The sequence below is a fragment of the Panthera tigris genome, chromosome A2 (genome assembly GCF_018350195.1).
Source record: "Panthera tigris isolate Pti1 chromosome A2, P.tigris_Pti1_mat1.1, whole genome shotgun sequence".
In the NCBI taxonomy this organism is placed as follows: domain Eukaryota; kingdom Metazoa; phylum Chordata; class Mammalia; order Carnivora; family Felidae; genus Panthera; species Panthera tigris.
In genome coordinates this window covers 42,416,670-42,441,638 of record NC_056661.1, presented here as the reverse complement: position 1 = coordinate 42,441,638, position 24,969 = coordinate 42,416,670, and the positions used below count along the sequence as shown (strand labels likewise).

General features: G+C 38.6%; 1 protein-coding gene across 2 annotated transcripts in view; it reads right to left on the bottom strand.

Annotated features, from left to right (window-relative positions):
- The window catches only part of CHL1 (cell adhesion molecule L1 like), a 77,761-nt gene that overhangs the window by 19,821 nt on the left and 32,971 nt on the right, over nucleotides 1-24,969 (bottom strand). For both annotated transcript variants that reach the window (XM_015535062.2, XM_042979429.1), the window contains exons 9-16: nucleotides 21,897-22,028; nucleotides 16,174-16,314; nucleotides 15,735-15,846; nucleotides 13,656-13,822; nucleotides 10,449-10,614; nucleotides 7,045-7,169; nucleotides 2,157-2,258; nucleotides 1,526-1,723 (exon numbers count right to left, since the gene is read on the bottom strand). In XM_015535062.2, coding sequence (XP_015390548.2) covers nucleotides 1,526-1,723; nucleotides 2,157-2,258; nucleotides 7,045-7,169; nucleotides 10,449-10,614; nucleotides 13,656-13,822; nucleotides 15,735-15,846; nucleotides 16,174-16,314; nucleotides 21,897-22,028 — 1,143 coding nt within the window. The remainder of the gene's footprint in view (nucleotides 1-1,525; nucleotides 1,724-2,156; nucleotides 2,259-7,044; nucleotides 7,170-10,448; nucleotides 10,615-13,655; nucleotides 13,823-15,734; nucleotides 15,847-16,173; nucleotides 16,315-21,896; nucleotides 22,029-24,969) is intronic.

Genomic DNA, 24,969 nt, shown 5'->3' with positions numbered 1-24,969 from the left:
GATTCTGTGTCTCCCTCCCTCTCTCTACCCTCCTCCGCTCATGCTCTGTCTCTGTCTCAAAAATAAATAAACATTAAAAAAATTTTAATATGTATTTTATTTAAAGGGGTAAAATCATATGCTTGAAGTAATATAATTATTATTTAATAGAAAGTAGACGGTTCATTTTAGGTATCTTCATTTTAAACCTGCTCTTTAAATTTTTCAACTTGCTTTTTTTAAATTCTTAAACCTACTTTAAAAAAAAATTATTTGAGAGAGAGAGAGAGAATCTTAATCAGATTAAGATTAAGAGAATCTTAAACTCCATGCTCAGCACAGAGCCTGATACGGGCCTCAATACCATGACCCTCAAAGCATGACCTGAGTTGAAATCAAGAGTCGGATGCTCAACTGACTGAGCCACCCAGGCATCCCCAAATGTTAAACCTACTTTTTAAATACACATTTTAATTTTAAACCTTTCCTTTTCCTATTAGAATTACTGTTAGTAATGTGTGTTGTGAGTATTTCCATCTTAACAGACAAACACCATGTCTTAATTTCAACAGCCCAGTGTTAGGGACAACAAATAGGAAAGAGCAGGTAATGTGCCCATGAAATATATTCAGATGGTTCCATTTCATAAGAAAGGGCTAAGTGTAGTTTTAGTGCCAAATGCAACTTACACTTAAATCACACACGTATGTGTGATTCAGTTACTATCTCTTCTTGCTTTTCCTCAATCCAAAAAGGAAGTTTTACCCTAGCATATTTATTTTGCCCAGGGGAAAAAATAATAATGTCACTGTTATGACCACTCAAACACTCCTAGATATTTTCAAGTGTTGGGGCACCTGGGTGGCTCAGGCAGTTAAGTGTCTGACTTTGGGTCAGGTCATGATTTCATGGTTCGTGGGATCTAGCCCTACGTCAGGCTCTCTGCTGTCACCTCAGAGCCCACTTTGGATCCTCTGTTCCCCTTTCTCTTTGCTCCTCACCCACTTGTGCTCATGCTCTCTCTCTCTCTCTCTCTCTCCCTCCCTCCCTCCCTCCCTCCCTCAAAAATAAACATTAGAAGAAAATGTTAACAAGGTGACTACAATGAATCAACTGTTTTATTTCAGAAAATTTAAATAAAAAGGAATATAAAGGGAGAAAGCTGATTTTCTATATACTGAAATTCGGTTTATAACATACTTGATACCTGATTTTAACATGATACTTACCTATCACAGATAATTCAAAGTAATGTTTGCTCATATACCTCCTTGTAATTTCCTGCTCTCTATCAAACATGCATATACTACTTTTTAATCTGATGTACTTTGGATATTTGTGTGCTGTTAGTTCACAGAACTTTTCAAGCTGTCTATTAGGAGAAATCTAAAACCCTACACCATAGTATCAATTTGTTGTTTCATATGTTGAAAAATGGGACAAAACTAAAATATTTTGAAATTGATGATATTTTGAAATATTTTATTTTGAAATATTTCAAAATATTTTCAAAATATTTCAAAACCTGATGTGAGAACTCACATACCTGCTGGAGGTGTTTCATGATGATCTGATGGCTGGCTAGGTTGGCTTCTCCCTACTTCATTCACGGCTATGACCCTGAACTGATATCTCACATATGGAGCCAAAGATAATAAGACTGTTGTTTCTTTTCCTTGGACTCTAGTCAGTTCCTCCCATCTTCCAGGTTCTTCCTTGTTTCCTTCAAATTCAACAATGTATTCTGGCAGTAGAAGCATAAGAAAAAGTAAAAATTAGAATGGAGTTAGTATGTTTAAGTTATAATAACACTTACATACAATATAAAAAGTATGAAAGGATGGGGAGCCTAGGTGGCTCAGTCTGTTGAGCATCTGACTCTTGATTCGAGCTCATGTCATGATTTCACAGTTCGTGGGTTCCAGCCCTGGGTTGGACCCTACACTGACAGTGAGAACCCTGCTTGGGATTCTCTCTCTCCCTCTCTCTGCCCCTCCTCAGTTTGTGCACGTGCGTGCTCTCTCTCTCTCAAAATAAATAAGTAAATAAACATAAAAAAAGTTTGAAAAAATATTTTAAGAAGGATAATCTAGAACTGTGGTAAAAAAAATGGCCTTAATATTAACTGTGACTCAGGAACTTCAGGAACATAGTTACCCCAACATAGTACTCCCTACCACTAATATGGCTATTGTGATCATTTCCAGCGTCCCACGTCAGCCGAACACTCCTGTTCTGTCTTTCAGACAAGTGTAGGTTTTCTGGTGGATCCGGAACATCTAATTAACAATAAAAAAAAATTTAAGGTAAGGAGAGTGCAGATCGTGGCTTTGTCCACTCAATTTTCTCCCTGAGGCACATTGCCAGCCCCCTTTCTTTCTCTCCAGGCCCGGGTCTCCACACCCAATTGTCCACATCTCAGCAGCCCTTCCAGTTCTGCTTCAAATGCAGCTTCCTGCACATATATTCCCTACCATAAACACTTTCTCCCTTCCCTCTGATGCCAGTTCTCAAAGGGCATCCTTGACCATGATCATAAACATTCTTTCAGAAGTAGATATTAACAATGAGGATTTGTTTCTGGGCCCTGTCTCTCTGGCTTACTGACGGAGCTGGGCCCAGGAATCTTCATTTCTAAGCAGTTGCCCTGCATTCCCATTATGTGCAATTTTGAGAAACATGATCTATCTCAAGAGGATCAGTATCTTCCTGCTCATATGTTTATTTATGTACCTGATTCATTTCCTGAATATGACAGACCTTCAAGAGTTATAGGGACTGCATTTTATTAATATTTGCATCACCCTCAGTGCTTTGCATATAAATGTTTTGTGACTAAATGAGTAAGTGAAAAGTATAATATCACTTCAATCATGCATGCAATTACCACATTCGAGCAATAAAATTAGGTCCTATGACTATAGGAAAATAAGATAAAGAACATGAACTCAGGCTTTCTTTTTTGTATGCTATGGATTTTAATTGTAATTTCTAACAATGAATTCTCAGTATATAACAGCAACTTTTATACTCTCTTGGCCTAGAGTTCTGAAAAAGAGTAGGAAGTCTGTTTTTATTGGAAGGGAAAAATCTGGCACCAATAAATATGTCACAGACTAGAAAATTGAGTAGGTGATGATTTTTTTTTAATTTAAAAATTTTTAATTTTAAAATGTATTTAAATTCCAGTTAGTTAACATACAGTGTAATATTAGTTACAGGTGTATTAGTGATTCAACACTTCCATACATCACCCAGTGCTCATCACAACAAGTGCACTCCTTAGTCCCCTCACCTTTTCACCTGTCCCCCTGCCTACCCCCCTTCTGGTAACCATCAGTTTGCCCTCTATAGGTAAAAGTCTGTTTCTTGGTTTTTCCTCTCTCTCTTTTTTTCCTCTTTGCTTATTTTTTTGTTTCTTAAATTCCATATACGAGTGAAATCCTATATTTGTCTTTTTCTGACTGATTTTGCTTAACTTAATACTCTGGCTCCACCTATGTCATTCCAAATGGCAAGATTTCATTCTTTTTTATTGCCGATAATATTCCAATGTGTGTGTGTGTGTGTGTGTGTGTGTGTGTACACACCACATCCTCTTTATCCATTCATCAGTCAATGGACACTTGGGCTTTTCTGTAATCTATTATAGGTAATGCTGCTATAAACACTGGAGTGCATGTATCCCTTTGAATGAGTATTTTTGTATTTGGGGGGTAAATACATAGTACTGCAATTGCTGGATTGTAGGGTAGTTCTGTTTTTAGCCTTTTAAGGAATCTCCATACTATTTTCCACAGTGGCTGTACCAGTTTGCATTCTCACCAATAGTGTAAGAGGGTTCCCCTTTTACCACATCCTCACCAACACCTGTTGTGTCTCGTGTATTAATTTTAGCCTTTCCAACAGGTGTGAGAGGATATCTTATTGTAGTTTTGATTTGCATTTTCTGAGGGTGAGTGATGTTGAGCATCTTTTCATGTGTCTATCGGCCATCTGGATGTCTTCTTTGGGAAAATGTCTATTCAAGTCTTCATCCCATTTTTCATTGGATTATTCATTTTTTTGGGTGTTGAGTTTTATAAGTTCTTTATAGATTTTGGATACTAAGAGTAGGTGATGACTTTGAGTGTTACAGTCCATGGAAATGTTTATCAAAATAAAGGAAGAGTGAAACAAAACAAAAAACCAAACTTATCCCTAATGGTCTTTACTTCTGAAATTTGATTTCAATTCTCTCTTGTACCCAGGGACATTTGTCTTTTCTCAGTGGAGACAATTAAGTAATATCTCTTAGGACCTTCCCATGGGCTCCTTATTCCCCAAGTGGGAGGCATCATCTACGCCCCTGCTGAGTATTCACCAATTTCTGGAAATTTACACTGGCAAAAAAACATTGTTTTTTATTCAAAAGAGACTATTTTATTTTAAAAATGCAGTCAGTGACTGTGCAAGCTTCAGGGCCTTAAATAAGAAATTATTTCCTCAACAGTTTCAGATCTGTGAGCTCAGAGAATTTACATTTCTCTTCAACACTTACTAAGAACTCACTCATTTTTCAACTTACCTAAAGCAACCAAAACAGACTGTAGCATCTGACATTAAAATCTTCTCTTTCCAAGAAGCATATGGAATTAGAATTGATGGAGTACAGTTGATACTTAAAAGATTGATATAGTTAAAGGACAGTTAGATCAAGGACAGTTACTTCTGATTGCAACAGGTCAAGCATATCTTTTCAAAAATTATTTTCTGGGGAAAAGAAGTTTCTCTAAACTACACAGGGATCTATTCGTTACCATCAGTTAGTAAGATATGCTTCTTTACACCAGGGATTGGCTTCAAATATTAGAAGGTAAACTCCAAGAAGTGGTTAAGAAAATGCAATCTTGTCATCGAATATTTTTTAAATGAATTTATTTTTATTCTTAGAAAATTGGTTAAAAACTTCATACATAAGTATTACATGTGATCACAGCAACTCTATTTAAAATTATCAAAATCTAATGGTTTTGGAAGATAGTAGCCTAATCACATGACTCATATATTAAATTTTATAAGGAGCTTTGGACAGTGTGCAGCAAGTGGTATGGTGTCCCAATCCCTTAGCTGGCTCCATTGCTTAAGATACTTAGGGAAAAAGTCCAGGGATTCTGAAACTTTCTCCTATACTTGCAGTGCCTGAGACAAACTCTACTTTACCTGAAGCTCAACTATTTTATCTGATGACTCACTAGTGGATTAACTACTAGAGGGTTGGGCCTTTCTGTGTGCAAACCCCTGAAGCAGCTAAATTCCTATGACCAAACATCTCACCTAAAGGTACAATTCTACTGAACCAAGTCCATACCCTTTGCCACTTGGGAACTTGTGTGTATGTGTGTGTGTGCGTGTGTGTGTGTGTGTGTGCGTGTGTGTATGTGTGTGTAGAACCCAGTCTGATGACCCTTTGTTTCACTTAAACATCATGGTCATTTATTTCCCTTGAAATATATATTTGCTTCTCTTGAAGAGATCTAGCATGTTTAGTCATTTTTCACATCTTACCTCCAAATACACTGAATTATTTCCTCTCATCCTGGACACTCTATTAGCAATCTACCTGTGGATCCCAGCAACCAGAGAGCTAAAGATACAAATCCTGTTACTAATAATGATTAATCTACATATGTAATAAAGGAGTTAGGCAAAATCAAACACTTTAAAGGAATATCAAAAAACTGGAAGAAAGACTAAATGGTTCCCACAGGGGAAAAAAATTGTAACAGAAAACTATTTTAAAAAAAGGTCTCTATCAGTCAGGGTCCCAGCAGAAATTCAATAGTTCACACAATTTGGATAGTGCCAAGAGTTTTTAGAAAAAAAACTCTTTCGGGGCACCTGGATGGCTCAGTCGGTTAAGCGTCTGACTTCAGCTCAGGTCACGATCTTGCGGTCCGCGAGTTCGAGCCCCGCGTCGGGCTCTGTGCTGTCAGCTCAGAGCCTGGAGCCTGCTTCCGATTCTGTGTTTCCCTCTCTCTCTGCCCCTCCCCCATTCATGCTGTGTCTCTCTCTGTCTCAAAAATAAATAAACGTTAAAAAAAAATTAAAAAAAAAAAAGAAAGAAAAAAAACTCTTTTAAAAGATGTAGGCAGAATATATGGAGTGAGGGATGGAGGGAGCAGTTAATAGAATTTCATCAGAGAGGATTTTGTGGAGAGAGCCTCCCTGGGAGGAATCAATGACAATGAACACAGTCAGCCTGCAGGGAGGGAATATGGAGAATAAATACACCCACCCTCGTCTATTGCCAGAGCTTCCCATTGGTTGAAACAAATGGAAGTTTGAGGGTAAGTGGTTCGCTGATGTTATCCATATAAGTCAGCTTTCCCTATCAGATAGCTTGTGGGGAGTAAATATGGCAAGCAAACTGGAAGAGAGATGGTCTAAGAGATGGTTCAAGAGCTAATGGTAGTCTAAGAAATGCACCAGAATGTTCTAAGAGCTTTAACCATGGGTGACCGGAGGAGTAATTGTGTTGATTAACTAGTGAAGCATATACATTCTTTTCTAATTAGCATTATCATAAAAAAAATCAAAGGCATTCCTCTGTAGAACTCTTGAAGTTCCTCCACACACTTCACAGAACCCTGAGAACTTAGCCCCTGCCTTTGGTTTAGGGCATGACCACTGTGCCACCACCATGGGACTCCCAGCCTGATCCCTCCACAAAACCCATCTCCATTCCTCAGCTGTATTTTCTCTGCATGCTAGGAAAGGGTAGCTCAAATGCCCTGACAACTCAAGCGTGCTTCAGTTTTCTTTCTGCTGATAGCATCGCCAACCTCCCACTGCTACTGGAAACATTACCATGCAGGGAAAAGAAATTAAGCATTAATTAATTTCTTTAAAGCCAGAAGAGGAGAAAGCATTTGAAAGTGGAGTTACTATTTAAATGAAAAATTCAAACTAACAGTATATGTACAGGGGCTCAAGTAATTGTTGATTTAATGGTCTAAGAACAATGGAATTTAATTCGTAACAAGAAAGAAATGAACAGACATTTCCCATTAGTAGCGCACTTACCGAGAATGGTTACGTGAGTTACATCAGCAACACTGTCCAGGGCAGTTTGAGCTGAACAAGAGTAAATACCTTGGTCCTCTGAGGTGACATTAGATATGGTCAAATTAGGTCCATCGATAATTATCCTACCAGTAAAAATAAATGAGTATATGATGAGGATGAAAACAACAGAAACAGCAGAAATATATATTCAAAAATATATATTCCCTATAAAAAAATTCAAGGAAGAGTTAAAAAAAACACACACACAGCTTCACATAATGCAAATTTTATTAGAGAGTGCCACAGGTGAAAACTGGGGACATGGGGTTACTGGAGCATGCACAACTGTCTACACAGCCATGAAAGGGATCCGTTTGTTTTGTTTTAATTATCAACTCCAACCATCTGTGATGCATGGAGCAGTGACACAACTGTGTTGCCTGGTGTTTCTGAAGACTGTATTCTTCATTATAATAGCTAAGATACATGTGAATAATTCTTAAGGTTTGTGAAGGGAATCACCTACATAGGATCAACTGGGGGCTTCTTCCAAAGGGACATTCCTGAATCACACCCCAGATCTACAGAGTCAGATTGTCTGACACAGAGATCGACAATCTGTTTTTGACAAGATTGCCTTTCTCCACCCGTCCACTCCCCTAGCACATTGCACATCCAATAGATCAGATAACAATTAAACCATGATATTTATTTGAACAGTAGAGGGCAGACTAGCACTTCTTTTTGCAAATCATTTGCACCGAGCTTTTTACCATTCGCCCTATTTTGCCAATTTGTAATCCGGTTTACTACATGGAAATTTCCTTACTATAAATTACACTTTTTACCCTATACCTATGTACTGTCAACTTAACTATTTAAGCACTTTTAGAAAAATTAAGTTCCACTAAATATCAATTATATTTAAAGACTTTTGCTATTTAGTTGAGATAAATAATGTGTTTGCAGAGAAGGAGCAAAACTCATACAATTGACGTTTCTTTTGTATTTTTGAAAGAAAGAGGGCACAAGTGAGCGAGGGGCAGAAAGAGAGAGGGAGAGAGAGAGAAGAGGGGCTCACCAGAAGCAGGGTTTGCGCTCACCCAAAGAGGGGTAATTGACATTTCTGATGTAAAACTCATTTAACCTCTTTCTAGATAAAAGTCTCAGGCCCCTCGTCTACCAGTAAGGAGAAGGTGTCCCAGCAGAAAGTGAGAGACAGAAGCTTCCTAATGGTTCCCTTGAAATTTAACCGAGACCTGTGATCTCTGCTCCCTGCTAGATGTCCATGTGTGCTCCTGGCCCCAGTCAACCTCAACAGCAAGAGTTACTCCCAGCCATCTCCACTCCAGTGATCTCTTCTAAGAAATTCTAGCTGAGGTTACTGTTGCTCACCCCTGCCCTAGGGAAAAGTGGCAGAACATCTGTGTCACTGGCTTAGTTTGCTAAGACAGCCAGAGGTTCATTTGAGTGTCAGCCTCAGCATCCTGCAGAACCTATTAAACTCGGCCATACAGAGGATGGCTGGAGTTTCTGGGATCAGGGCCTAAATATGCAGGTCACATCACCCACAAGGCACGAGTCTCTGACTCCCTTCATCACTGAAGCCTGGAGGTTATATGGAAGACACCAGGTAACTAGGCAGCAGTGACAAAAGAGGGAGAATATGGGGAGATCTGAGCAGTTGACAGATTGACTAAGACCTAACCTAAGGGTGAAGATCTCTGTTGCAATATGTAGTCTTTTAGGTCAATAATTAATCTCCTCTTGTTTCAGCGACAACAGTTCCAATACATACGCTCCTTTCCACAAATTCATATATACGGGAAGGATGAGATGGAATAAATTAAGTACCTAGCTGAGACCAATTCCTCTGCATAGCGGTGGTGTAAGCATGCACACACACACACACACACACACACACACACACACACACACACCCCAATAGGGGCCAAGCATGTCAGAGAAATGAGATAAACCAAATGTCTGGAGAAATTAGTACAAATCATGATCACTAAATTGGACTGAGTATTTTCTAAGTGCTTGGAATGTTAACTCATAATAACCCTGTGGAGGTATCTTAGAATGTAAAGTTAAGGCACAGTGAAGTTAGGGAGCCTGTCTAAAGTCAGAGACACAATAAGTGAACGAGATGAGATTTAAATCCAGGCTGCTGGACTCCAGAGTGCATGCTCTTACTCACCACACTGCCGCAGTCTCACGGAAGGAATGCACAAACTATCTTCAGGTTTACTTTTTCAGAATCATGAATAACAACACAAAACTGCAGGGCAGGTTCGGCTAAGGATGGTCTATTTTTAACCCCTACTAGTCACAATGCAAAAGGGAGGAGAGCTAACTTCTGCATGCTTTTGAAAGATAGCACAGGCATTCAGTAAATGCTGAGTCTTTTCTCTCTTTGATGGACTCTGATATTGTCCGATGTTATTCAATATTGTCTGATGCTATCCAGCATCTATTCACACTTCCTTCTACAGTCTCTCTTCTATATATTTTTTTCTGTATTCTCTACACAGAGATTAGGAGGCTTAGAAGCATAGCTGTCTATACATTCGAACTGGAAGGACTGTAGGTATAATTTAGGTTCTGCCAATGAGATAGACTCATCTGAGTTTGGGATGTAAAAGGGTGATGGGGAGTGCCTCCTCTGGGTCCCTGTGAGCAGACAGCGACTCTGGAAGACCCAAGAGCTGGCATTGGTTGATGTCACTGCCAGCACCAGTGGCGTGAGGTGGCTGTAAAGAGCAGCATTTTTCAGACCTTTGGCTTACAGCTGCAGTTCTATGTGACAAAGAACCCAAAAGTTTAGTAAGCAGCTTCCGTTAGGCCCATCTCTCCCAGTCTTCCCAGTGGTTTGGTAAGCATGCACACTCATGCAGTACCTCTGTCTCACACATCTGGAATGGACTCTATTTCATGCACTGACAGCAAGGTACACATTCTATTAAAAGTCAGTAGCAAAAAGAAGAAGATAACTATGTGAGAGAAAACCCAAACAGTGCCCTGTATTACCTTTCAAACGCTGCCCTGATGCCAAGACTTTGGGGCCCCCGGGGTGGCTCAGCCAGCTAAGTGTCCAGCTTGGGCTCAGGTCATGATCTCACGTGTGTGAGTTCGAGAGAGCATCAGGCTCTGCGGTCAGCGCAAAGTCTGCTTCGGGTCCTCTGTCTCCCTTTATCTGCCCCTCCCTTTCTCTCTGCCCCTCCCCCACCCTCATGAGCACATGCTCTCTCTCTCAAAAATATATATTAAAAATAAATACATAAATACTGCCTTGAAGACTGAAATGAATTAATCAGTTTTTATATTTTAATTCAGCGTGAATACTTTTACAACTATTTGTTTTTCAAGTGCTAGGTATTAATCCCAAATATGATGACACAGCATAAGACTGTACCTACCTGCCATCTTCTGTGGCATTAATTTCAAAGCCTTCTCCATTTTTACTCCAGGACAACTTCAAACTATGTTTTAAATATGGGTCACATTTGCTCTCACAATGTAATTCAAGTGTATGCAATTTGGGGACACGAGGATTCTTAGGAGAAACTTGAAGTTTTGTAGCATCTGTTTTTACCGAACAAAGAGACTCATTAGAACCATAAATCACAGCTTACTTCGTAATCAAGTGCCTGCAATTTAATCAACCAAAATTGTCAACGTAATAGTCATATCTTCATGCAATGTTTTTTTGCACTGTAATTTCTTAACATCATATTTCACTACTATTTTCTTTCCATCAGGCCCAAACATCTGAGAAATTAGAGTGGAAGTACTAATTAATATCTTAGAAATTCCCCATACGACTTCTTGGGCCAAAGAGTAAGAAGAGTGTGACGAAATAGATGTCTCTAGATGCTGAAAAAATATGATTTCTCCTTCTAGTGCTTTGGTCATGTGATCAAAGCAATGTAAGGGGATAAAAGGCAATGAGTTGATTTTCTATTAATGTGTTTATTAATAATTCAGAAACCAGAGGTATGGTAAAGCCATACATGGGTGATCTATCAACATAAAGGTGGGAAATGAGAACATAAGCCCTGTGAAGAAGGGGTTGTGTCTGTTTTGTTACAGGAAGTTTCCCCATAGCTCAAAAGGGACCCTGTACACAGTAGGCATTCAACACATATTTGTTGAATTTCTTGTTGAATGAGGTATGGTGAGTGATTTAGAGTATTAGTGGTATTAACAATATGAAGCTCAAAAATGTAGCTACAAAATTAAATATATCAAATAAATTAAATTCAAATTCAAATCAAATAAATTAAAAAGAATCATATTTGGATGTCTTAAAAACATTTGCTCATTATGACTGTTTCAAAACATATGATCCCAGGGGTGCCTGAGTGGTTTAGTTGGTTCTATGTCTGACTCTTGATTTTGGCTCAGTTCATGATCTCACCGTGGTGAGATCAAACCCCAGTTGGGCTCAGCACTGGGCGTGGAGCCTGCTTAGGATTCTCCCTCTCTCTCTTCCCCCACGTGCACTATCTCTCTTTCTGTCACAAAAAAGAAAGAGAAAAAGAAAAAGAAAAAGAAAAAGAAAAAGAAAAAGAAAAAGAAAAAGAAAGAAAGAAAGAAAGACAAAGAAACAAAGAAAGAAAGACAATCTACTCAGTTAAAAAATATGTACATATGATCCTTACCCTTAGAGGCCATATTAAAGGTTCTTTACCCTGTTGTGGCATTTGGTGACTTTCTCAGAGGCCAAATCTCATGAGCTGACCCCCAATTCCACAATTACATTTTAACATTTGCTATCTATATGATACTCCATGAGCTGATTAGAAATTGAAAGTGATAAAACAATTTGATTATTTGGTATCCAAGGCATGAAACTTGAAGACACTATTTAATTGAATTTAATTATAAGTGAATTATTAAACATCTATTCCTATTTTTAAATTTAAAGTCAGAAATCCACTTAATAATAACAGATACTACTTAATAAGCATTTATTCTATTTACGAGGACTCTGCAATAAAGTTCACAGTCATGCAACACTTTATAATTATAATAAGTCTATAAATATAAATATTTTCACTTTACAGGGAACACAAGGCTAAAATGAAATTAAGTAACACCAAAGTTTACTAACTGGTAAGGGCTTTAAGCTGCAGTTTGAACCTCAATTTGGCAGAGACCAAAGCTCTTGCTTTCTTTTTTTTTTTTTTAATTTTTTTTTTTTTACGTTTATTTATTTTTGAGACAGAGAGAGACAGAACATGAACGGGGGAGGGTCAGAGAGAGAGGGAGACACAGAATCAGAAGCAGGCTCCAGGCTCTGAGCCATCAACCCAGAGCCCGACGCGGGGCTCGAACTCACAGACCGCGAGATCGTGACCTGAGCTGAAGTCGGACGCTCAACCGACTGAGCCACCCAGGCGCCCCCCAAAGCTCTTCCAATCACTATGCTAGATAGCCTCTTACTCAATCCAACTCTTGACATTTTTTATATGCAAAATTGTGTTCTTATATTTCATTGGCAAAATTGCTATATATTCCTTACATATAGAGTGGATATTTAGAGCAGACAAAAAGTTCATGGCCTTGTCCATCCCTTTGTCAATTAGCAGTTCTGAGGTCCACTTTGCATCAAGTGCTGTGTTGGGCAAGAAGAATGTGAAGGTTCATTTGGATTCAAGGCTTCCCTCTCCTTCACTTTGAATCTGGCTGAGTTGTTAAACTCTGATATAGGCTGGTTTTATAAAGTCTAAAAAAAATCACCTTCACTGACTTCACAAGGGCATTTTGAGAATTGTATATGACACTTAAATATGGGGGAAGACATCATAGTTAAGCAGACATAGTAGGGGTATATTTACATGCTTTAAAAATATAATCCGCAGGGATGGCGTGTTGGATAACTTAGGGTACAAAAAGAAACAGATACTGTAAAAGAATATAAGACAGAAGAAAAACAAGGAAGGAAGGGTATGTGTGAGAAGAGAGACAGAGAATTATAAACACATCAGTAAAGACAGACAATTGAACAAATATACCCTGTTCTCTAAGCAGCAGTAGTGATAGGCCATGATGATGATGCACCACAAGAAACAGATCCTCCCTACAATCACTGTAGGATCTTCCTATTATGTTTTCCTGAAAAGAATTTTCTGAGCAATTTTAAAATCAAAATGTCAGTGAAACCCAGGACTTTGTTTTGAAGAGAGAATAAACACAAAGCTGTTCATGAGGTTTTGTCAAACCTTTCTGATTCTATCATGCCCCAATCTTTAAGAAGCTGAAGTTTGATGAGTTCATGAAACTTTTAGCTCAAAGTGTTGATTGCCGATGACATTATGTTGAGTTGGTTATTGAAATAAAATAGTTACAGAAATACCCCCAAATAGGGCATTTTAAAATCTTGCTGGTCATCCCCCAAACACTTAGGTCCCTTTTAAAATTATAAAAAGAGGTGAACACGTCATCAATATTTCCTATAATTTTAGTGATGGTCTTTCAGATGAAACATAATCTGGGAGTTTCGAAATACAGTCTAAAAATTTTAATATGCACTCAAATTTATATCATATTGTCTCATTTGGGAAAAGGACAAACTGAACCTATGTGAGAATTCATGCAAAGTAAAAACAAGATAAAAGTACTTCTAATATCCAAATTGGCTGTCACAGCAGTTTTTCCTTTAGCATTTTCCACCCAACAAGAGTATGAGCCGGCATCGTCTTCTGTGGTTTTGTTGATCTGTAATGTGCCATTTTCATGGATATGGTACCGTCTACCTTCAAGGGGTTTCGCTTCATCCACCTTCTGCCTATGAATATAGAAAGCATAAATCATTTTAGATGTGACAGTATTATATTCTCTTTTTTGAAACTGGTTGCTGATGTCATTTAAGCTTAGCCCTTCTAGGAGCTCAGAAGACCTTATGTTCCATCGGGGTTTATATTTTCCCCCAAATGGGTCCTATCCTAGGTGTATATCATACCTGTCCAAACAGCCAAATAGGCTAGAGGAAATCCTGGACCATGTTCTAGGCTTCTGCTGTATTCCTGATAGCTATGAGGACTGTTTTGCATCTGTCCTCACAGCTTAATAAATATTTTCTGGTTTATTGATGGTGAACTCTTTAGTTAATGATTGCTTCAGGGTACTAAATGGGAAAGCTAGTAATTGAAAGAGATAATGAACCTTCTGAACCTCCTGCTGTCTGGGGGAAACATTGGTCATTCAGAAATATTACAGGCCAGGAAGTAGTTCCTGTCCTGTGGACATGGATTACATTTACCCTTATCAACCCAGAGCCATTTTCTCCCCCATTCATCCATTTTCTAAGCATTTGCTGCCAAAACTTGATTTATCCAGTGTATTTCAACATAAGAAGCTGCTGGAGCAAAAAAAAAAAAAAAAAAAAAAAAATCAAAGCATAAACTCTGGCTGCTGTTCACACAGGACTTTCTAGAGCTGAGACTAGGGTAAAGCCAGTGAGGCACAGAAGCAAAATGTAAGCATGGCCAAAAAAACTCAGCACTCAAGATGAATCACATTTTAATGAACTATTTTTAAAAATAAAAATAATGCAAAAAATCCAATTTTTAAATCTTTTTTTTAAGTTTATTAATTTATTTAGAGAGGGGAGGTGGGGAGAGGGACAGACAGTAGAGGGAAAGAGAGAGACAATCCCAAGCAGGCTACACACTGATGCGGGGCTTGATCTCACAAACCACGAAATCGTGACCTGAGCCAAAATCGAGAATCAGACGCTTAAATGACTGAGTCACCCAGGTGCCCCAAAATACCCAATTTTTAAAGAAAGATCTGATCCTGCACTTTAATGACCCCGCCTCCCCATCTACCCTCTAGTCTTGGCCTTGTAGAGCAATGGCAGACTTATTTAAGAACAGTTTATCCAAGCTTTTCTGGTGAAGGAACAAATATGGCAGATTCACACAGGTGTTTGGACTTGTCACCCCAATCAATACATTGAAATTAAATTCAAAATACACGTTGGAAAAGTTTTAAGGATATGTGTTTGGAATCAAATTCAGGCTTAGATAATTATTTAGAAAATACCCAAAACAACCACAAAAAAGTACAGTCAATTCTGGACAACATGGGTTTGAACTGTGTGGGTCTACTTACACATGGATTTTCTTTCAGTAACTATATTGGACAAATTTTTGGAAATACACAACAGTTACAAAAAACTCACAAACTACGTAGCCTAGAAATATGGAAAAAACCGTTAAGAAAAAGTTGGTTATTATTGTAAGTATACAGTATGTAATACATATAACATACAAAATGTGTGTTAATCAACTGTTTATGTTATGGGTGAGGCTTCCAGTCAACAGTAGGCTTTTAGTAGTTGAGTTTTGGGGTAAACAAAAGTTATACACAGAGTTTCAGTCACATGGGGGATCAACCTGTAACCTCCACAATGGGCAAGGGTCAGCTGTAATATATGACTTTTGATGTACCCAAAATGCAAAACCAAGTCTATCTATATAAAATTGTCTCAGTAATCACTTCAATTCTTTCCTTTCCTTTGTAAGCAGAAATGGCTCTCTCCTAATGATTCCAGGAGAGGTAAGTAATTAAGTTTGCTATCTTATTTCTCAGAGGCATTGGCTACATGGAACAACAGCACGTCACATGATGGATGAAGACACAATGAATGAAATCTACCACTCACATTCTCTTAAGAAAACCCTGTACCAGCTTACCAGGACACTATGGCCTCGGGTGAAGCAAAGTACTCGCAGTGTAAGAAAGCACTGTACCCAACCACCGTAGCATAGTTTTCTTCATCTTCAGTTTGTATCAGTGGACGAACATCTATTTGAAAATAACATAAATACAGTTGTGAACGTTCATTAAGAAATAATGTGCACAAATTAAAATTTTCTACATCCTAGTCACATTAATAAAAATGGGAGACAGCTGAATAACACAGTATAAGGTTTTGAGTTAGAAAAATATCCAAATTCAATACACTTTTGAAAGTTTAATTTTAGTAGAAAGGCTAATGCCCACACGCTAGATTAAAGGTGCTTTGATGTTTCTCCCCATGTTTTATATGTTGAGAATTCAGTCCACTTGTGTGTATGACCTTGAACATCTTCCTTTAGAAAGTAAACAGTCTGCTCCCAGACTGTTACTTACCTACAACATCAATATTGGCATTGGCAAGGATAGTTCCATGGACATTTGAGGCTTCGCACTGGTACACAGCAGTATGATTTGGTTGTAGGTTGGTAAAACTGATTTCGGTGGGGGAGAAAACATCACCAGCAAATGGATTTTCTGCAAGAGATTAAAGAATGTCAGTATGATAAAAAATGTGATATAAAATATTTATACACCAATTATTAAATGTGTCACACAGTATTTATATTTTAAGGCGAGTTTAGGGTGAATAATAGTTCGCTGAAGCCCATTTTTAGAATTTCTTACCATCAACCATGTTTTTTTTTTTTCCTGACCCTTCTCCAATTTCAATCTTCCTTCAAATTAATATTTATTGCTAAAATATTTGTTGATCTCAAGCTCATTGCCTCTCCATATCCATACCCATAAATAAAATTTCAGATTTTCCATTTGTCGTTCAAGTCCCACTATAACTAGACCTTACTCTCTCTTGTAAATTTAGGTCCTAATACTGCCCTGCACAAATCACATGAATCAACACAGAGTGATCTCCCCAACCCACCAACATTGGCCCCTGTGTTCCCCCTTTGACACTTTTATTCCTCTATTTGACTTCTCTGCCCTTGTGCAATTTTCTGGTGTGTACTGTTCATTTCAGTTATCTTGCTTTGCTATTCAACCACTTTGGCTACACAACTTATATATTTCCTTTTCACAGTAAGACTAAAGCCTTCTTGGGATCAGGGGCTAGATTTTCTACTTTTTGGCAATAAATGCTACCTCACTCCTGATCCAGGCATAATTCTGGAAATACCTTTGGGAGCTAAGAACATCTAACATTTCTAGTAGATTTACAAACGGCCAAAGAACTCTGTTGGAAGTGGCACATGCATTGTCTCATTAACTCTGCTCAGAACCTGCAGGGTCAGCACTAATATGGCCACTGTGGAAGAAGGGACTGGAGTCTGGACAAGTGAATGCCACCTCCTATAGCATTTGGCCACATGCCAGATCTCATTGCTCCACTATGACACTACAAACAAGCAGTGTAAAGGAAACATATTACCTAGGAATGTCAAGTGAGGGACACAGATGTTAAAATTTTTTACTTTAAATGACATGACAAGATTACCCATAAACCTAATTTTTTTCTTATTGTGTCTCTATTATATAAAATAGTGACTATACTAAGTTTTGGTTTGTAGAAAATGTTGAGTATTGTTTATTGAAATAGAAGACTTTCCTTATACATTTTTTCCTGATAGTCAGAAATGAATATATTTTTACACTTGACTATGACTCCACATAAGCAGGACTCTGACTGTGCATTATGCACTGTGTTCTCAGTGCCTGAAAAGCAGCTATCACAGAGGAGGCAGTCGGGAAATATTTCCCGAAATGACTGAAAGCCATTTATGTTGGGTGGCATTTTATTTCTAGAAGGTCCCTGTGGTAGGCAGAATTATAGCCCCCAACAGATACCCACATTCTAATCTCTATCAGTAAAAAAATATTTAACCTTACATGGTGAAAGCAACTTTGCAGAGGTAATTAAGGTTAAGGACCTTGAGATGGAGGGATTATCCTGGATTATCCAAGTGGGGCTGATGTAATTACAAGGCTCCTTAAAATCAGAGAGCCTTCCCTGGCCATGGCCAGACAAACAGAGATGCCTATCAAAGAGTGGTCAGATATGCAACGACGCTGGCTTTGAAAATGGAGAGTCATGTGCCAAGGAATGTGGGCTCTCTCTAGGAGCTAGAAAAGACAAGGAAAGGGATTCTCTCCTAGTTCCTCCAGAAAGGAACACACCATGGCTGACAACTTTATTTCAGCCTAGTGAGGCTTAGTTGGACTTCTAACCTGCGGAATTGTAAACTAGTACAAGTATACTATTTTAAGTCACTAAATTAGTGATACTTTGTAGAGCAACAGTAGAAAATCGATACAATCCTGCAGAGTCGTTTCTCTCTTGAGAACTGTCAGGAAGAGGAGCTCTCTGAAGTTCTCCAAGGCTGCAAAGGACTGAGTCTCTGAACCGATTCCGCATTCCTATACCTGATGCCCAGCTCTACAACTGTCAGAGCTAACCCCATCACTCTCTTTAGATTCCTTATACCATCTTCCCATGGGTAAACCCTGAATCAAACACAGCCTTACAAAAAGAAGAAATGAAACCAGAGCCTCAGGTTTGAGATGAGTAACAGCTGAGCATGGCTTCGTGCCATCCTCTGGGATAGGTACCAGAAGCTGCAGCGTGCTGCTGCATACAGGCCAAGGCTAGCAGGAGCTCCCAGGATTCAAGAAAGCCAGTTCTCTATCAGTATCAAGCAAAACACACTAGGTGTGCCATAAGTTGTCTTTGGTCACCTCAGTGAGTGATAATGCAATACACTGGGAGCAACTTCAGCTCTGAGACTTAATCATTTCTGGGTTCCACGTTTAGCTTTAATTTTACTGGGGTTGGGGCACCTGGGTGGCTCAGTCGGTTAAGTGTCCGACTTCGGCTCAGGTCATGAACTTGCTTTTGTGAGTTAGAGCCCCATGTTGGGCTCTGCACTAACTAACAGCTCAGAGCCTGGAGCCTGCTTTGGATTCTGTGCCTCCCTCTCTCTCTGCCTCTCCCCCACTCATGCTCGCTCGCTCTCTCAAAAACAAATAAAAACATTAAAAATTTTTTTAAAAAACCTATAAATTTACTGGGGTTGTGTCCTCACTTAAGTAATGTGACCTCCTTGAGCCTCAGTTGCCACACGTGCAAACGAGAGAATTAAAAAAATATATATCTTCTGCAGGGCTTATTAGGAGGCTCACAAATATTGGATGCAAAGCATTTGAAAAAGGTTAAGTCTGTTATCAATAAAAGTAATCGCTTTTTTAATGATTATTTATTTATTTTGAGAGAGACAGCAGGAGTGGGGATGGGACAGAAAGAGAGGGGGATCCAGAGAGAATCCCAAGCAGGCTCCAGGCTGCCAGCATAGAGCCTGACACGGGGCTTGAACTCAGGAAACTGTGATATCATGTCCTGAGCCAAAACCAAGAGTCTGACACATAACCAACTGAGCCACTCAGGCACTCCAAGAGTAATCATTTTTGTGTAATTTGGAAATACTACATATAAAGGATATGGAATTGCTAGAATTATAAGCTCAGAGAGACTTCAGATCATTCAGTTATCCCACTGTTACCGAGCATCCCAACCAATGAATGGCTATAACCCATTTGCAGGGGAGCAAGGAGAGCTATGGTCGACAGCTGTGGAAGGAGCACTGAGCTTGAACTCCAAGGATGTGGATTTGTTTTCTATCCCTGCCATTATTCAGCTGTGCTGTCTTGTCTAAGTTTATTTTCAGCCTTGATCTCCTCATCCGTGAACAAACCTATTGACTCTTGTTTGGGAATACATCCAGAACCTAACCATTACCACTATCAACCTAGCCCTAGGTTCCAGTGTCTTCCAGGCAGCTTCTAGCTGGAGTAGTCGTACAGCTGATTTTCCATTCAGAGATAGAAAAGTCCTTTGTTAATAGATTAGATCGTGTCATTCTTCTGCTCAAAATCCTCAAAGTGCTGCCCATATTATTTACACTAGAATCCCAAGTCCCCAGGTGAGCTTTCCCCTTTATGTATGACGTGACCCCTGCATCTGCCGATTGATCCTGCGTCTGAACACTGCCCACTCACTCAGCTCCAGCCACATTGGACTCCTGGCTTCCCATCAACACCCCAAACATACCTGAGGGTCTTTGCACTCACTGACCTATCTACACTGGAAGCTTTCCCACACATGGATGCCCCCTAAACTCTTTCAGTTCTTCTTTTTTCAGGTAAATTACCATGGGAGGCTTCCTAGTATTACCTTAAAATAAAAGAGCCACTCTCAGTCCTGAACTTGTATTACATCCATCCCTTAGTCAGCTATTTTTTATTTATCACACTACAACACAGATTTATGTGCTTATGTGTTTATTGATTGACTCTCCCCGCTAGAATGTCAGGTCCACAGGAAAAGGGACTGTTCATTTTATTCACTGCTACCGTCCCAGCAATAAGGCCAGTCAGTTCTGGCACAAAGAAGGCGTTCAATAAAAATTACTGAATGAACGAATTGATCTGTTAAATATGAATAATCGTACCTCCATTAAAAATGTTCATTTGGGGATTCAAAGCAATATATGAATGTCCTTCATAAACAGCTGAGTGCCATTCAGATATATAATTTTATGATTTTATGTTCCAGAGAATCTGCATTCCTTATTTTAGCATCCTTAACATTCTTTATAAACAACAATTGATCTCATTTCCCTCTGATCTACCTGAAGCCTTATCTTTCATTTGTTAGTCTGCTCTCTAAAGAGATGAGGGAAAAAAATCTCCAATTTGAGGATTTCAATAAAGAGGGCTAAGGTTTCCTGAGTGTGTGGTATGTAACAACAATAAAAGTAGAGAATACTTTAGGAATGTCCCTGTCGTGAGCATTTTCTTGTCGTGAGCATGGTCTTTCCTTTAATCCACATAACAATCCATGAGTTGGTACAATTTTCGTGCCCATTTTACTGATGAGGAAGCAGATTTTAAGAGTGTCAGTCATAGGCCCAGTCACACAACTAGTAAATGGCAGAGCCTAGATGCAAACACAGGCATTCTGGCCCCAGAGTTTATAAACTATCATAATGTTGCACAGATGAACGACTATCCTAGGTGGTTGACCACAATGAACTCTTTCCATCACAACCATCATTAGCTCTGTTGTGCTGTGAGAAAACAACAACAACAAAACTAAACCTTTGGGACGTTCAGTAAACAACTCAAGATCATATACCTGGGAAGGTGCACAGCCTAGATGGGACCCCAGGTCTCTGAACCACCAGATGTCTACACTTGGTATGAACGGTCCAGGACAAAAGAAACTTATGAAAGCCATATATATATGTCTCAATAATAGAAATGCTCAAGATTAAACTAGTCAGTTGACAAATAAGATTTGTTCTGTCCTATTTTGACAAAGACATTCAAAATGACAAGAGCTCTAGGTTCAAACTGAGGATTTTTGGACTTCTCAGAGTTCTTTGCTGGAACATGGTAGAGTAGGGAGAATCAGGCTTCAGCCCTTGTGCATCCTGCCTTTCCATGCCCAGCCCATTTGGGATGGCTGAGAGATGACTAGACAGGGATTTTTCTGATCTTGGGTACAAATGGAGCTCAGTCAAGAACATGCAGGGAGCCAGGGGTAGGGGGCATGTTTACAGTTCTCTTTGGCCTGTGAAAGTCTCAAATAATGACAGCAGGCATGACCAAAGGATGGCCAGACTAGGTCCTTGTGAAGAGCAGAACCCAGAGCCGGGGTCACTGTTGCTTGGGTCTAAGGGCAATTCTGAGTTTCAACCCATGTTCTCAACCACTAGGTCACTGCACCGATTTCTTCTCAGGGAAAAGCAAAGGAATGGGCTTTTCTCCTTTTTCTCAATCAGCTGCTTTATCTTTGTAACCTAATTTTTATATAGAGTTAATATAATGATCCAACAAGTACAAATGTTATTCATCACTTCTCCATAAATCTAAGCATAAATCAAAGTGCTGGGAAAGATTCAACTTTGAACTTCCTGGCTGGATCTGTCTAGATGGTCTCAGCCACTTCCCAACTCCCATCTTACACATAACCAGGGTGTCTGCCTATCAACCATCCGAGCACACCATTGCCTTCAGCACTGCATCACAATTGGTGTTTCACTTACTGTCAATCGGGGAGCCATTGACTCTCCACTTGATTGTGGGCTCAGGCTCTCCTTCTGCCTCACATAACAAGATACCGCTGCTCCCAGTGCTATACACACCACTCTGAGGTTTCTTTGTCCAGCGAGGAGGCTCTGGAATAAAGTGAAGACATCATAAGTGACTTTAACCATGTCAGGAGGTCCGAAAATTTTAATGCCTGTGTTTCTATAATGTGCCAGCAGATGGCAGCCACAATAAAGTGTTTCACACTAGCTCTTTCTTCTAAATGTTCCGTCAGGCAAGGTGGACACTGTTTTTAGTTATAGGGTGTGTGCATGCGTGCATGCATGGTGTGTGTGCGCAATCTAATTTGGACTCTTAGCATGCATAATAAAATTAACATGTATACAATCACTTTGTTCAGCATCACAAGTATCTACCTCATTAACAGAAAGTGAAGGAGGGATAAGCAGATGGTTAAGTTTATTTAGTGCTGGCTGAGCTTATTTTCAAGCTACAGCAAGGCGTCTAAAAAGGCTGATATTCGATAAATGTATCTGGAGAATTTTTAAATGAAATTGAAATGTCCAGCATTTATTTTAAATATTTCTTAATGACTCTGTATCATTTGTATACCCATACCGATATCTAATTATCTATCTTAGAAGTGTGGAAACATTATTTTCCTAGAGATTATTTTTTGTAAGACAGGGAGAAGAAAGCCTAAAAGCAGCATTTAGCTTTTTGCCCTGAAAACAATGGAGGAAAAATGTATTTAAATTACTTGCATCTTGGCATGTTCTATTGCTCCAATATTATATTTCTAAGTGGTGTTTCAGTACAGAATGAGACATTTGTCTTTAGTGCAAATATTACTGCCATATCTTGTCACCTTAAGTATATTACTATGTCAGGAGTGAATAAAAGATTTAGATTAAAGTGTGGATGGTTTGGATAATTTGATTCCAGGGAAAATTGCACAACACCTGCAGGTAGTAATTTCCATCAAGTGTTGCTTGGTTATTTCCCCCAAGACATTCTTGGATTTCCATTTTTAGTCAAAAAGGAAACTCTTTTAAAGATACATATATGTGAAATGAAAAAATAAGTCATGTAAACTGCTTTTTTGTGTGTAAGTAAAGGGGAAACAAAAGGATTGTGTCAAAAGAAAATGCCTATAAATTCACCAAGAAAATCAAAAATATGCAAATAACCATGAAAGTTCATCCCTGAGAAAGGGACGTGCCCTAGAAATTATTCCATACGGTGTGGACTTAGTTACTAAATCTTAAATTAAATATGTGTATTCATCACCTATAATCTGTAAATATTTAGTCGTTTAGGTTAAAATGCAATAGTCCAAATTATAAACTGCACACGATTCTCTGAGGTGTATGTATATGTACATTTTTATGTTATTGGTTTTTTTTTGTCTTTTCACATTACCACAATAAAATCAGACATTTGGGTTAGAGGGAAAAAATTCCACGAACATGAAAATTTCTATCCTTACAACAGTAAACTAATATTGCTTTCAGAGCAAAAACTAAATGTAAAAACATAAATCATAGGGATATAATATACAGCATGTTGACTGTAGTCAATAATACTGTTTGCATATTTGAAAGTTGCTAAGAGAGTCATCTTAAAAGTTCTCATGAAAAGAAAAAAAAAAATTGTTACTGTGTGGCCATAGATGTTAACTAGACTTAACCTGGTGATCATTTTGCAATACATACAAATATCGAATCATTATGTTGTACACCTGAAATTAATGTTATCAATGATATCTCAATAAAAATAATAAAGAAGGTTATGTAATGATGACATTTCTCTAAATATCCATGCATAATAAAATACAGATTTTATCTCTACTCTCACCCTACAAATTTCATTAACCCCTGGTATCCATATTAAGCTTATCAGCCTATTTGATTCTACCTCCTTGCAGACCAAGGACTGAGCTAGAGAGACACCATCTAACTCGCTTAGAGTCACCAACAAAAGAAGCCCCACTCTGTGTTCTGGCCACTTCATGGATCTGTGAACCTGTAAACTGGGTAGCACTGGGACTCCAAGGAAAATGTGATGTGATTTCTAGTTAATTACTATTTTACTAACTCAGACCACTGATAGGAACGAAGTCCAAATTGCTTTACTAACTTTCACTTTGTGCTCCCAAATCCAAGTTCCTCCAACATCTATACACCAGAGGGTGATACCAAGGCGTTTTATATGTTCACTAGAAATCATTGCTAAACTTTAGCTCTTTTGAGTAAGCTTTTTAAGTGCTCGGGTATTTGTTTTATGTTTCTCAGATAAATACAGAGCCATGGAGGAACCTTACCCTTCCTTGTGTCTCCTCTGCTTGGCACAAGGAGAACAGACACATGTGGAATAATTACAAGTTGAAGTGAAATGATTGATCCCCAAAGACTCTAGTGAAAAAGGCATAGGGAGGAAAGAAGGAATGTTGGATAGGAGGGAATCACTGACTTCTAGTAATTCAGTCTCATCATGCCATGTCTTGGTTGAACATATTTAGCTAGTTGCTACTTTGTTCACATAAGAATGTAGAGTGAGCCCGAGGACACTGGCTATGAATCAGGATATTTTTGGTGAGTGAAGTGAGTCTAGGGACACACAAGGACAGAGAACAAACAGATGTTTGCCAAAGCTTCAAACACGTAACTCTATTCCTGAAGGGTAAGATCTAGTTGAAAGAAGACAAAGAAAAACTCAAGAGAAAGAAATAAAAAAACCAAAACAAAACCAAAAACAGATAAAATGGAAAATCCTGGGAGAAAACATCAGTGAATCCCATTCTTTTATCCATTATCCTAAGATACATGATAATTGATGAGAATAACTTATGCTGCAACTTTACTCATTTTGTCATAATTATATATAAAGAAAGATGATAATTTCCCTATGTTGCTAAAAAGTGAGATGCAAATGACTAACCATTTAGAATATAACAAGTTAATGAGAAACATTTATCACTGAAAGGAAAATGAAATAAAATAGGAAATTTGGTACCTATAAAACAACACAGAGGCTATTTTCTTAGTAACAGATTCCTACTAAATATCT